Here is a 14,414-nt window from a genome sequence, read left to right as displayed (position 1 = left end):
CTGACTTTCTTGAGGTTCAAGATCTCGGCCAACAGTATTCTCCCTGCAGACAAGAAAATCAAGGTGATCAAGAAATGGCAGTTTCATGGGTCTAGCACAGCACTATCAACATTTCATCTCTGGGTTTGCAAGTTTAGCTGCTCTAATTATCGACTTGACACAGGGTGTGAGACCAAAACGACCTGTCATATGAAACGACAAATGTGAAGCCAGTTATCAAGCTATCAAAGGAAAGATATGTTCAGCCCCACTCCTGCAAAGCTCAAATATAGATAAGCCCTATATTATCGAAACCGATGCATCTGATTTTGGTGTAGGTGCCGTCCTGCTGCAAGCTGATGACAATGGCCACTTTCATTCTCTCACCTTTGAATCCAAAAAGCTGTCAAGAGCTGAACGCGCCTACCCTGCCCAAGAACATGAACTCCTCGGAATCCTCCATGCCCTGCGAACCTGGCGTTGTTTAATCGATGGACGCAAGTACACTGTGTATACGGATCACTTGCCGCTCAAATATTTCTGCCAACAAATCAAGCTGATGCCTTGCCTAATCCAATGGATTTCCGAATTAGGACTGTTTGACCCCAAAATTGTATATAAACCCGGTAAAGAAAATGATGTCCCTGACTATTTATCTCGCTGGGATGGTGTCCACAGTGAACCCGCTGAAGCGTCCATAGAACCTGAATTTTTGTATGCAATGCATTTTCCCCATCAGACCGATTGGCCCATCTTTTACAGATTCGATGATGACAAGATCCCTAACTATGCCCGTACCGTTGTCAAGCATAACCAAGAAAAATTCATCATCCAAAGCAATGAAATCTACCACAAGGTCAAGCTCTCTGATGACTCAGTAATGGAAGTTCGTTTCCTGGAATTTCATGAATGCGCTGACACCATTGCCCATTACCACGAATCTTTTGGACACTTTGGACTCAAGACCATGTTAGATATCTTCTGGACTCGTTTTTGGTGGCCGAAGATACTGTATGCTGTGATATTGAAAAATGGTTACGTGCTTGCCCCACTTGTCAAATCAACCAAAAACGAAGCCGAAGCCCACATGGTGAAATGCACCCTCTAGATGTTCCCAAGGCCTTCTATTGATGGCATCTTGATTTTATTGGGGAGCTACCAACTACACTCTGAGGAAATCGCTGGATTCTTGTTGCTGTCGACTATGCCATCAATTGGCCGATTACAGTATCTGTGCTGTATCAAAGGCATCTGCCGAAGCAGTTGCTGATTTTATTTATGAAGAAATCATAATGAACTTTGGGTGCCCCAGTGAAATCTTGACAGATCGTGGCACGAATTTCAAGAGTAACCTGGTTACTGCTAGGGTTCCTTAACGGGTCAGCAGGTCAGTGACCCGAACCGAACCGAACTGGTTTTTTTTACGGTTCGGATTGATCTTTTCTGACCCGCCCACCAGTTCGGGTCAAGGCTTGACCCGACCCGTTGACATTATAGGTCAATGACTGAACCGACCCGTTGACATCACGGTTCAACTGCTGACCCGACCCGGTAACCTGTTAGTAACCCATAAATCTGATTTAGAATGGTGATGACATGGCACAGATTCCAAATGAGGACACAATCAAAGAAGCAGAATCAGAATCAGAATTTATTATGAATGAAAAGAAAATCTATGGCAAAGACAAAAAAAAAAAAACAGAAGATACAGTAAAAAATAAAGAGAATGGAAGATATAAAAGAAAGAATGCAAGGGGGAAAAAGATATACAGAAAAGAGAGCGGAAGATATAAAAAGGAAGAAAAAAAGGAAATAAAAAGAGAACGTAAGAGAAAAAAAAAGAAAGAGAATAGAAGAGCGGAAAAAAAAAGAAAAGAGAAAAAAAGTGAACAGAAGAGGAAAAAGGAGAACAAAGGCGAAAAAAAAACCGAAGGGAATGGGAGGAGGAGCTTAAAGCCACGAGTTCAGAAGGATACTCTGCTTCAACGGCTCAGGTTGCAACCGATTGTGCACAGCAGGAATGAAATGCTTCGCACGAGAAAAAAACTGCTCACATGGTGTCAATGTTGCTGGAATGGCAAAATACTTACGTGCCATCTTCGCCAATTGAGGGTACTAGACTTGCCCCACAGTTTGCCAAAACAAAAGCTCACAGCTGTTTTCATCGTCATTGCTGGGTCTGGCCTCAATCAGCAAAGGTGCCTCTACATATGCTTGCAACGAGTCAAGCACCCGGCATCTTTTTGGTCAGTACACATTGCGCACGTCGTCACTTCTGTCTTCCTCAACATGATCAGGGCCCTTCCATTCCGCCCAAGCTGACTGAACTTTGCACTTTGCATCAGCAATGAACTCTGGCTCCCAGTTCTGTTCCGTCCAGTACGCGTACTTTAATCGCAGATCCAATGCTGTTGCCGTCGCATACACAGGGCTTTGGTCTGTTTTGGCATAAAATTGCTGCAGCTTTTCCTGTGCTCTTCTTGCTGCTTCGGAGAGTTCAGGCGGATTTCTTTCATCGCGGAAATCCTCGATCTGATCGAGCAATACATTGTATGCAAAGACTACGATGTTGATCGAAGGATACCTATTTTCAAAACCATCAGAAAGTCGTGTAAAGTCAAAATTCAAGCTATATTTCATACCTTGACAAAGAAACCACCTTTGTCATTCCCGAAAACATCGAAAAAAGGACAACAACTCGTTGCAAATAGGTCACATCCTCATCTGAGAGCGCAAATTCGGAAAGTTCAGAAAAATAACAGCACGTCTCATTGTATGCCTCTCGTACTTCCAGCACTCGCTCCACCATCACCATGGTGGAATTCCACCGAGTCTTCACATCAAGGTTCAATTGCTTGACCTCATGGTACAAACTCTTGCATGAATCAATATAGAACTTTTGATACTTCGAGGTCGATCGTCTACAAGTAAAATTATTGTAGTTCTCTGATAAAAGCCCATTTTCATTTTTTGTATTACTCCACATACCTAATCATCTTGATCCCGGTTCGCAATTTTGACACTACATTGCTGGATTGGCCATGCTCTTCCTCATTGTCAGCCAACAGTTCTGCATGCAACCCATCTTTCAAGGCACTTTGGATGGCAAGATTCAAAATATGGCCCAAGCAAGGTAAGTGATGGTGATCCTTGTTAAAAAAAATCTGCCATCCTGCATCGATCGTTCCTCCAGCACCTTTGCTACTGTATCGGTCGCTACCCATTGTGCCAAGGAAACACCAGCATTCGTATTCATCAACGTACGCCACACACTAGTCTTCTCAACCGGAACCGGTAACCTTCTCGCCTTCGAGTGCGTTTTTCTTTTGACAACAGGCTTACGCACAACCTGATCTTGGACCACCGCATCAACCAGAGCCTTCCCCTTATCCACTTGGGGGATCACAGGAGCACTCGATAAACCAACTGGAGCAACTTCGATCCTGTTTTCTTCCTCAGGATGGGCAACTTTCTTCCGTTGCACTTGGGGCCTTTCCGCCACAGTAACCATGGGTGGCGCCTCAGCTCTTCTTTTGACGTTCTGTACCTCGTTAGCCGACACCAGACTCTTGACTTCGTCATGCACCGTATCGACCAACTTCACCTCGCCACCAGTTGAGGTCTTCATGGGCTTCTGTTTTTGGACGCCAGTCAGCCCATTCTTTACTGACGCCCCTGATCTTTTCCCGAACCAATCGGAGTAGTATTGGTTCCCGTCGCCGCTACAATTAGATCGCCGCCTTGTTTTTTTGATGGACATTGGAATTTTCTGTGACCCGGTTTTCCACACAGAAAACAAACAGGACCAGGTTTTTCTTTCTTCGCGAAAGTCGAAATCACACTAGGATTTCCCGAACTCGCGGCATGCTCCAACTGAACGTAGTTTACTTGCAAGCACTCCAGCTTCTCCGTCAATGACTCAATAGTCGACCTGGCCGACTCCAGTTCGCTATGTTCAAATGATGCTAGGGAATTTCCCTCATAACCACCCGGAAAGCCGTAAGAGTCATACTTCTTGACTATGACCTCGATTCTCTTGGCCTTCGCTTTGGCTTCTTCCAGGTTTCGAGCTAATCCGTCTTTCTCAACTTCGAAAGCGATTTCTTTCTTGATCGCTCCAAGGAAGGTACTGTATGCATACGGAAGGACTGACTCTTGATGTCCAATAACATGAACAATTCTTCCAGTTTGACAGCCACGTCATCGACACTCTGCCTTGGACCTTGACATAACTCTTGTAGTTGCGTCCACCAACGATCTTCTTGGTCACCAACGAACTGTTTCTTGAAACCTTTTTCAAAGGTTTCCCACGTAGTGCACACTGAACCATACTGTAAACGTTCCACCAGCTTTCGGCCTTGCCGGTAAGATGGTCTCCTGTGACCAAAAGAATCTCCTCGTCTTTCCACTTAGACGATATTCTTAGTCTGGCCATCTTCTTCAGCCATGCAAGCGCCTCGTTAGAAACGTCATCTCCAGGATACTTTCCTTCACTGGAAAAGTCCTTCGGTTCGCACAGAAACTTCATCATCGTGCAGGTACGTATCGTTCGAGAAAGGAAGGGAAAAAGGGTTTTTCTAATCTAAACTAATCTGACAGTAGATACTGATCTGGCAAGCCAGACCAAAATGATATGTGCAATCGGGAGTGTTGTGTCTAAGGTAAGTAATTTACAATAAAAACAGGAGCGATATCAAATGGTAAGACTGTAAAGAACCCAAGTGATATACAGTGGGTGTCAAAAGGGTTCGCATCATTGTAGAAAATTCAGTTTTTTGCCTGTAACTTTTGAACTACGAATGCTAGTCACAAACGGTTACAACCATTCAATAGACATTGTTTACTTCTATTAGTAAGCCAAATTTGAAGTTCATAGCTTTGTTATTGGATGAGTAAACTCAGATCAAAGTTAATTAGTACATGCGAACCCTTTTGACAGTTACATTAAATGATCAGATTCTCTGAGTTTTCTTATGATAATCTAATCTAAAAAAGAAATATAAGTATCATTATGAGTCATTATGAGTCATAATGAGTCATTTAAGTCACAAAAAGATATAAAAAGAGATTAATTTTTGTCTTCTACCTTCATTATCTTTCTTTATTATCTTATTATGAAATCCATCTCTTCTGATCTCAAGAACTCCATTCTTACTCTGCTACAACAAGGTGTTTCGGTTAAGAAGACTGCTACTCAACTTGGTATAAGTAAGAGAACAGTTTCCAAGTATAGAAACAAGCATCTCCCTACTTTACCTAAGATTGCTACTAGTAGAAAGCCATTAATCTCCAAGAAGACTAAATCTTTCATCAAAAGAAAGATGATTTCTGGTGAACTCAAGTCTGCTGTTGATGTGACTAAACATCTAAAAAGCTCTGGTGATGAAGTCTCTTACTCTACTGTGATCAGAACTTTGAAGATCATAGGTTTTGAAGCTAAAATCAAAATTAAAAAACCATTTTTATCAGCAAGACACAAGAAGGCTAGATTACAATGGGCCAAAGCTCATCAATATTGGACTATTGATGATTGGAAAAAGGTTGTCTGGTCTGATGAAACCAAGGTCAATGTCTGGGGGTCTGATGGTAACAAGTACTGCTGGAAGAGGAAGACTGATGCTATGCAAGAGCACCATTTAAATCTTACTGTTAAACATGGCAATGGATCTGTTATGATATGGGGTTGCATGACTTACTTTGGTATTGGCTATGCTTGTCAAATCCTGGATGGTACTATGAAGAAAGAAGACTATATTCACATTTTGGATACTCATTTGAGGCAATCTTTGGATTACTATGGTATCTCCTTTGGTGGTGAAGATATGATATTTCAGCAAGATAATGACCCAAAACATACTGCCAAATTAACTAAAAAATGGATGGAAGATCATAACTTGCAAGTGTTACCATGGCCAGCTCAGTCTCCAGACTTGAATCCCATTGAACATCTATGGCATCATCTGAAACTTAAGCTTAGTATGTATGAAACTAAGGCTAAAGGAGTGACTGAGTTATGGGAAAGAATAGATACTGAATGGAATCAATTTACAACTGAAACTTGTAAGAAGTATATAGAAAGTATGCCAGATAGAGTTCAAGCAGTTTTGAAGGCTAAAGGAGGACATACAAAGTATTAAATAAAAAATATTTACATCTGTCAAAAGGGTTCGCATGTACTAATTAACTTTGATCTGAGTTTACTCATCCAATAACAAAGCTATGAACTTCAAATTTGGCTTACTAATAGAAGTAAACAACGTCTATTGAATGGTTGTGACCGTTTGTGACTAGCATTCGTAGTTCAAAAGTTACAGCCAAAAAACTGAATTTTCTATGACGATGCGAACCCTTTTGACACCCACTGTACTACAATAAAAAAAGGGAATACGCAATTAAAAGGCTAGCTCTGCTAAAGGCTATAGCAAGAATATCTCTTCGATCAGGTAGGTTTATCAGAAATAAATTCTCAATAAGAATCAAAGATTAAGGACTAAGAATCCAAGGTTGGTCCTTTTTCTAAAGGAATTGATGAAGCGACCTTATATACGGTTCTACTTCCTATACAAGACCTTTCCATACAAAAATATCACGAAACTCAAACTAAACTGTTTTCCATCATTTCGTCGATTCTACTTCTTTTCCATCGTTCGCTGATCGCGTGATCTAGCAATGATTTCCAAGATCTTCAGGTCGCGCCTCGAAAATTGGGTTGTTCTTCTCCACCAATTTTCCCAAGACCTTCGCAAAGGCAGGAACAAACAACAACGATGTCAGGGCTGTAATATTCATTTATCGGGTTTCAGTGTCGGCACACATTCACCCTAGAATATTTCAAGACGTTGTCTCTCTCGGATAGTATAGTTCAAATATTTTATTGAATAAATAGTGGCAATGCTATTCACAAAAGCATGTCAGCGTGCCTTGTATGATCAAAGGAGAGGAGGGATAAAAATAATTAGGTTTAGGTGATACAAAAAGTGTGGTGGCATGAAACGTAACAGTAGCGGCGATGCAAAGATGAACGACGGATCGACAGATCGGGAGGTTTTTTTTTTTTTTTTTTTTTTTTTTTGGGCTCAGTAAAGGAGTGAGTGAGCGTGAGAATCACAATTGTGAAGCAGCGCATGTCCAGGAGGAGGTTCGGGTTGAAAGTCATCGGTGGAGGTCGATTGATCGATTTCACGTAAGACTTTGAGAAGCACAGGCCAGACATCACACCAAAGGGAGGAGCCAGACGGAGCAGAACGGGGTAAATGATTCAACACCCAATCAACGGGGTGCAACGGAGTTGACACCGGCCGAGGAAAGAGTGCCATCAGGACCTTGAGCGTTGGCGTTACTAAAGAACAGTGGAAAAAGTGTTCACGGTTGGCTTGGTCGGAGCCACATCGGCATGGGATGGACGGGGTTGGTGGAAGCCAGTGGATCCGCCATCAGATGAGTCTGTGACGCTCCATATTGGTACAAGGCAAAAACAGGATAGGATCCAGACAGGTTTGCACAATCCACGACGCACAGTAACATACTGGGCCGCTTTTTTGGCAATTTCCCGTTCGTGATGTGATCGAACCACTTTCTTCAGAGCATTCTTCAGATTGGGGGACGAATCACGGAGCGTTTGATATTCCAAGAACAGCACATTGCTATGCATCCTATAGATGATCGCTTCACTGTTTGGATAGAGCAGCTGCGGGAGCAGACGTGCCAGCATGGTGTCAGCGGGGAGAAATTGAGAACGAATTACAAATTTGGCCTGTAAAGCTAAACTACGTAATTCCATAGAAGGTAACGCTGCTAGCGACGCAGTCGCATGAGTACTAATCCTAGCGCCGATCTGACGACCAACACATAGTTTCATACACTGGTCCTGGATCTTTTGTAAGTCTTTAACTTGGCGTACCGGAAAGGGGACAAATCCCAAGGCCGTATTCAAGAATCGGACGAACGAAGATTTTGTAGGTACGAAGCGCCACTCCAAGACCAAAGCCATAGAGGTGACATCCCATCCGACGGAAATTCTGCATCGCTTGACCTGATTTTCGAAACGAGTGCCGAAGCAAACGATCTACATCAATGCCAGAGCGAGAGAAGGGAATACCAAGGTAACGGAACGAGTCGCAACGGGGGAGCTCTTGATCGTACAATAGGAAGCTTTCACCAGCGGGGGCATTAAGCACCTCACACTTGTTAGGGCTCCATCGATAACCAAGAATGCCGGAGTGGATTTCTGCACCCATCAAAAGACGATGTACATCATCCGGGCTACCAACAATCGCCACATCATCTGCATAAAGCAAACAATTAATGGGAGCTCGGGCCAGGGGAACACCAGAGGAAGACCGGGAGGCATAGGGATGCACATAAGGCTGGTATGGATCTCGAAGGTCTGCTAGCAGTGCATGGGGACCAGCACATGGCGTATCAAATCTGGCAGAAAGGGGTGAACGAACGCACAGATTTAAGCCTTCCGATGGAGGGGGAATGGGAATATCTACAAGCATTGGGGATGAAGAGATAGTACGTAGGAAACGGGGCAACGAATCAATGTAAATCGAATACAAAAACGGAGAAAGAATAGAACCCTGTAAGACACCATGTGTTGGCGTAAGTTCCCGGGAGGCATGGTTCTTCAGCACGACTTGGACGACAATGTCATCAAAGAGGTTTTGAAGCAATGCTAGCAGTGGTTGACTCACAAAGTGCTTCAACGTATCCCATATGATCGTGCGGTCAACACTATCATATGCAGCTTTGATATCAAGGAAGACAACGACAGGAGGCTGCTGCTGTCTGGACCGGTGATATTGCATCAACTCGTGTAAATTCAGTGCCTGGTCGAGTGTTCCACGACTAGCGCGAAACCCCCCTGGGCAATGTCTAGTGCAGGCATAGTGGTAAGAAGGTGGGGTACGAGGCATCTTTCGAAGATTTTCCGGAAAACCGAGGTCAAGCTGATGGGGCGATAGTTGGCGGGATCGTCGGCGGAACCTTTATTCTTGTAGATCGGTACCACTTGCGCTGTTCTCCAGGCTTTAGGCGTCCAAGACCATTTCCAACAAAGTTGAAAAAAGTCATAAAGCACTGGAGCGAGTAGATGCAATATCGGTTTGAGCATTTCTGCTCGAAAATGGTCCACTCCTGGAGCTTTACGATTGGGTGAGGATCGTATTGCGTTGACAACTGTCTGCAAGGTGAAAGGCACTGTCGGTCTACGTTGAGAGGGGATCACTTCTGGCGTAGACCGTAAATCGGTGGACCCACCGAATACCGTCTCAAGATGGCTAGCCATCTGATTGGCGGCGTGTGCATGGCCATCAGGTGATGAAAAGGTGACGTTAGATCTACGGCTTAGCCGCATTCTTTTGAAAACACTTAACATCTCTGTTGAGTCACAACTCTGCATTTTTTGACAAAATTGTCTCCAGGAGGTTTGCCGTGCTGCCTTTATGGCCTGACTCAATTCGGCACAAGCGTCAGTATACGACTTGTAGGCGTAGATGCGTTCAATGTCATCGCTACTCCTTCGCCATCGTTTATACAAACTCTGACGACGAGCAGCTAGCTCTTGCAGATGGGTATTCCAAAACCATTTCCATGTTTTCGGACGGGACTCTGAGCGTGTTACGCTTTCGTCTAACGCACTGTAGATGCACTCATAGAGCTTATCCACGGCATTCTCCATCGCAACAGCGCACGGCAACTGGTTGTCTTCCAAAAGTTTGAGTATCTCCCGGTGAAGAGCACCTGCCTTCGCTTCAAACCGACGGACGTAGAGGTCATACACTTCAGGGTCCTGTAATCGCTGAAGCTTCCACGTTTTACGTACCGCATTGGCTGGGGGGAGCTGTGGAAAATCCACAGGTGCAAAAGACAGCTCACACAAGTGGTGGTCGGAACTCAGCGACAAATCTTCACGAATGCACATACGTACATCATGAAAGTGTGTTTGCCTCGACAGAAAAAGATCGATAATGCTAGATCCTCTAGAACCTCGGTAAGTGGGTTGACCAAACGCCACCTCCACATTCCACAAGGTTAGATCGGATGCACGATACCAGTTCACGAACTCACGAGCTCTGTTGTTTTCTCTTTGATCTCCAACCAGGGAACCCAAACGGATGTTCAGATCCCCAAACACCAAGGTGCGGTCGTTAATCTCGAGTTCACGCAACCTATCCAGAGCATCGCTAGGCGATAACTGAGGAGGAAGGTACAGGCCGTGGAGGGTATAGGGACCTATTTTTGCAGACAGTGAGTATTGGTTTCGGATCGGTTGGACATGCACATGGTAAGGAAAACCTGGGCGGACAAGGAGGGATAGTCCCCCATGACCGCGAAAGGAGCCTTCTGGAACGATGGCGTAGTTGTGATATTGATCCCAAGGGCAGTGGAATTTACCCTGGGTCAGGAAAGTTTCAGTGATCAAGATAATGTCGATTTTGTCGTCGTTGCACGTTTGCAGTAATTCGTCAGGGTTGCGATTCATACCACGAGCGTTGAATAAACCTATGTTGATTCTATCTATCATTGTTGGTTATCGTTGGTGGAGCGTTCGGCGGGTTGGGCTTGGGCGTTTTCGGAGTCATGGTCCACGTCCATTTCGTTCTGGTTTTCAGCGTTGCTGGATGAGGTATCCGGCTCGCTGAAAAAATTAGTGGCGTTGGTGGGGACAGTCGACTTGGCGGGATTACGGCGTTCATCAAAATACTTCGTTACTCTGGCGGGATCAAGACGGAGTGAGGAAGTAGTGTTTCTGAAAAAGGCGGCAATGCTATTGCCGAGCATAGGAGGAAGGCGAGTGCAAGCTCGGAGAATGCGTTCATCTGAGAGTTGCTTCGCCAGGGCGCGACGTTCGTCATCTGTTTTTTCAGCATGTTTGGGATCGGCAATTACAGCTGGAGCAAGAGGGTCGAAATCCTTGATTGCAACACCGTTTTTGGTGAACTGGGCACGAAGGTCAGCTTCAAAGGAGTCGTGGACCAAAAGGCCAACAACACCACGGCTGGGAAAATGGATATCCAGTATTCTGTTTTGCTGGATTTTGAGCGTGGAGAGCATTTTGCGCACATCAGATTGACGCAAACGATGACGGCACGGAACATAGATGAATTTGTATTGAGAGGGGCCGGTCGACTCTTGGAGAGTACGGACCACTATCTTCTCACTGATTTTTTTGGTTTTGGGGGCAGGTTGGGATTTGTGATTGCTCGTTTTTTTAGGAACGTGTTTTTTCGTGATGTCTGAGTAAGATTCAGCCTTCGGAGCTTGGGCGGGGGCGTATTTGGATGCCATGGCACCAGTAGCAGCGGGTTTGGGGGCAATGACGGTACGCGTAGCAACACTTTGTTCCAAAAGCATTTTGGTAACAAGTGCTTGGAGTTGGCGGCGTTCCTCACGCTCAGTACGTAGTTCGGCACGAAGATCACTGATAAGTTGGTACAACTCTTGGATCGTTGGTGGGTGATTGGGATTCGTGACCTTGAGGGTAGCACTAGTGTCAGCGAAGTGAGCGTCCATTGGCCTGGGAGTGGCTGGTGGTGATTGGGCAATTTTGCCTAGTCCATCTCGCTTAAAGCGGAATCTATCATCCATTGCCATAGCAGATTGAGAGCGACGGCGGGGGATTACTGGGGGGGCAGGTGGGGGTGCTGTTTGTTTGTTTTTGGTTGTGTAGATTTTTTTAGGAACGTGAGCAACTGGGGGGGGCGCGTCGAGGCGTGTCGAGATCGTGCTTGTCGATTTGGGGGGCGTGTTTTTTTCGTGAATTTTTTCGAGATTTTTCGGTGTAACTTGGGGGAGCGCGTTGGAGGAGGTCACTTTCGTGATTTTTTCGTGTCGTAAAATTTTTTAGATCGGAAGTTGAAAAAAAGTCGAAATTTGTCGAAAAATTTTTGCAAAAGCAGTCCGTTTTGTGTAACGTCGAAAAAGTATATATACCGGCGGTCAGTAACGCGCGTTGATAGACGTTGTCTCTCTCGGATAGTATAGTGGTGAGTATCCCCGCCTGTCACGCGGGAGACCGGGGTTCAATTCCCCGTCCGAGAGTTTTTTTGTATCATATGTCGTGTGTCGTACTTGTCGTGCCTCAGTTTTTCTGCGCTTCCTTTTTGGGAATTGCAAACAACGTTTACTGTTTTTAGAATGTCGTGACCTGTTTCCAGTCTGACCAATCAGAACTCCCCGCGGACTCCCTCGCAAGCAAAGAGTCAACACCAATAACATATAGACTCTGAAAAGGGCTAATACCCTTTTGTATAATAGATTAATAATCAGTAAACTAGAGAAAAGATATAAAAGACAGAACAAACAGAATAATAAAAAGTCAGTCGTTTTTAGACCTATATTTCTGGGCAAACCACTTTGGTGATCTTGACTGTATATCAGATCCGAGTGAAGTACGACAATTGGTAGCGGCTGTTCCATGAACACTGATCCTCCGAACCTTGAGAAAATATCCCTTACATCCGAAGAAGACAAGAATCTGTACGAAATCGAAGAACACGTACAAGAAATTTTAAGAAAAGAATTAGTTGAAGAATACCAGAAGTACCGCCGGATTAAAAGTATCCCTTCTGAAGAACGTTTAAAGTCTACCCCAGCCCGAACGAAACACTAGAAGAAACTCGCTACGCAGCTTGCACAAAAATTTGAGGAGAAATACTACCCGAAAATGGCACCCAATCAATCCAAGCATGCAGAAAACTCGCCTGCTGCAACCGAGCCTGTCACGTCGGCCGTGCCACCTGGCATCAATATTCCTCCACCTGATACGTATAATGGCGAACGTGTTGCTACCGTTATTGACAATTGGCTCCTTGCGGTATCTCGGTATTTACAATTTTATTCAGTGCCCACTGATCGATGGATCGTTGTCGCCGTCTCTCGCCTTCGTGGTCGTGCCCTGACTTGGTGGAACCATTTGGAGGAGCAAGGAATAGCACCCGAGACATGGCAACAATTCCGGACCCAATTGTCATCCAAATTTGCCCCAGCATACACCCATCGCGCGGCTCGTGTCCGACTCCGTGAACTGAGACAAACCAGCACCATTACGGAATATGTTGACGCTTTCGAAGACATTCGAATGGACCTCCCCAACATGACCGATGATGAAGCGATCGATCGTTTTATCACAGGCTTAGTGGCTGATGCTGCTTCCCATCTAACACGAGCCAATCCTTTGGACATTGATGACGCTATACAGATAGCTCTGGCTTTCGAAAGCGGTAACCGCCTAGGTGCTCGTGTTCAAGCATCCTCCACGCCGGAATATCTCCGCCATGATGGTGTCGCCCCTATGGATCTTAGTACAATCGTCGCCGCCACTGTAGCACAGCTGAACTCTACAAATTACCGGAATCAATCTCGACCTAGACCGGCTAACTCCCGCTCTGGCCAATGCTACTGGTGTGGCAAACCGGGTCATTACCAGCGCCACTGTCGCGAGCGGGCTCGCGCTCATAAAGAATTGGATGAGCAACACCGTCGTAACGTTACGTCCCGCCTTAATAATCTAGAACCTAGTCAGGATGTGGAAGAAATAAAATCCTCTGATGTTGACCAATACTCGCCTGTGATTCCATCAAAGCCAGTGATATCTCCTGACTCGACCTTCTTTCAATCGTTACATACTGTCTCTCCTCGCTGTCTACCTCTCTATAAATTCACAATTCGCGGGCATTCTTTCCATGCGTTAATTGACAGTGGTGCAAGCACCAACTACATCAGTCCTCGCGTTGCGAGTCTCGCCGAGTCCCTTACGGAACCCATCCACGGACAGCTTGTCGAGACAGCGAACGGCCAGCGTTCCTCTATTCAAGGTTCTGCCACCGTCTCCGGTCTTCTCGATAATTTTCCCACGTCCTTTTCCGCCCTGGTGTTTGACTGCAAGTTCGATGTTATTTTAGGTGATGAATGGTTAGTCAATGTCAAACCTCGCCCCGATTGGACACTCCATACCTGATACATCACCGACCATTGGCGTTCATATGTAATCCATCCTATTGATACTGCTTCCACTAACGATGCCAACTTCCTTCTCTCTGCCAAGCAAGTATCTAAACTTCTCGAGCACGATGAAGCCGACTGTTTTTTGGTTCACCTCTGTAATGCCGCTGAGGAGGAGAAGATTGATCAGGACTGGGTGAAGGATCTCAAAATTGAATACTCTCAAGTCTTCCGTGACGACATCAGTGGTCTTCCCCCACATCGCGATGTCCAACATGCCATCGAGACGCCAGACGCCGATCCCATCAACCGAACACCCTACAAAATGAGCCCATTGGAACTGGATGAACTCCAGCGTCAGCTCAAGGGTCTGCTAGATAAAGGCCACATTCAACCGAGCTCGTCCCCCTGGGGCGCCCCTGTCCTTTTTGTCAAAAAGAAAAATGGTGAAATGCGCATGTGCATAGACTACCGGGCCCTTAACAAGG

At 45.3% G+C, this 14,414-nt stretch overlaps 2 protein-coding genes and 1 non-coding gene across 3 annotated transcripts; 1 reads left to right on the top strand and 2 right to left on the bottom strand.

Moving 5' to 3' along the window:
- Positions 1-3,260: 3,260 nt before the first annotated feature.
- BYT42DRAFT_634961 (uncharacterized protein) lies at positions 3,261-4,414 on the bottom strand (the record flags this gene model as incomplete). Its single annotated transcript, XM_051572486.1, has 4 exons — positions 3,261-3,286; positions 3,322-3,613; positions 3,868-4,086; positions 4,133-4,414. 4 exons carry the CDS (start codon positions 4,412-4,414, stop codon positions 3,261-3,263), a joined length of 819 nt encoding a protein of 272 aa, XP_051424899.1.
- Positions 4,415-10,734: 6,320 nt separating this feature from the next.
- Positions 10,735-11,409, bottom strand: BYT42DRAFT_480305 (uncharacterized protein; the record flags this gene model as incomplete). Its single annotated transcript, XM_051563677.1, has 1 exon — positions 10,735-11,409. A coding segment is annotated over one exon (675 nt), but the record flags the coding sequence as incomplete, so codon positions are not given.
- Positions 11,410-11,952: 543 nt separating this feature from the next.
- Positions 11,953-12,024, top strand: BYT42DRAFT_t67. Its single transcript has one exon. It is a non-coding gene; the product is annotated as a tRNA-Asp (tRNA).
- The last annotated feature ends 2,390 nt before the right edge of the window (positions 12,025-14,414 follow it).

This window comes from Radiomyces spectabilis, assembly GCF_025331425.1.
Source record: "Radiomyces spectabilis strain NRRL 2753 chromosome Unknown BYT42scaffold_5, whole genome shotgun sequence".
NCBI lineage: Eukaryota > Fungi > Mucoromycota > Mucoromycetes > Mucorales > Radiomycetaceae > Radiomyces > Radiomyces spectabilis.
The sequence above is the reverse complement of the archived record's forward strand: the minus strand, read 5'-3'. Positions and strand labels throughout refer to the sequence as shown.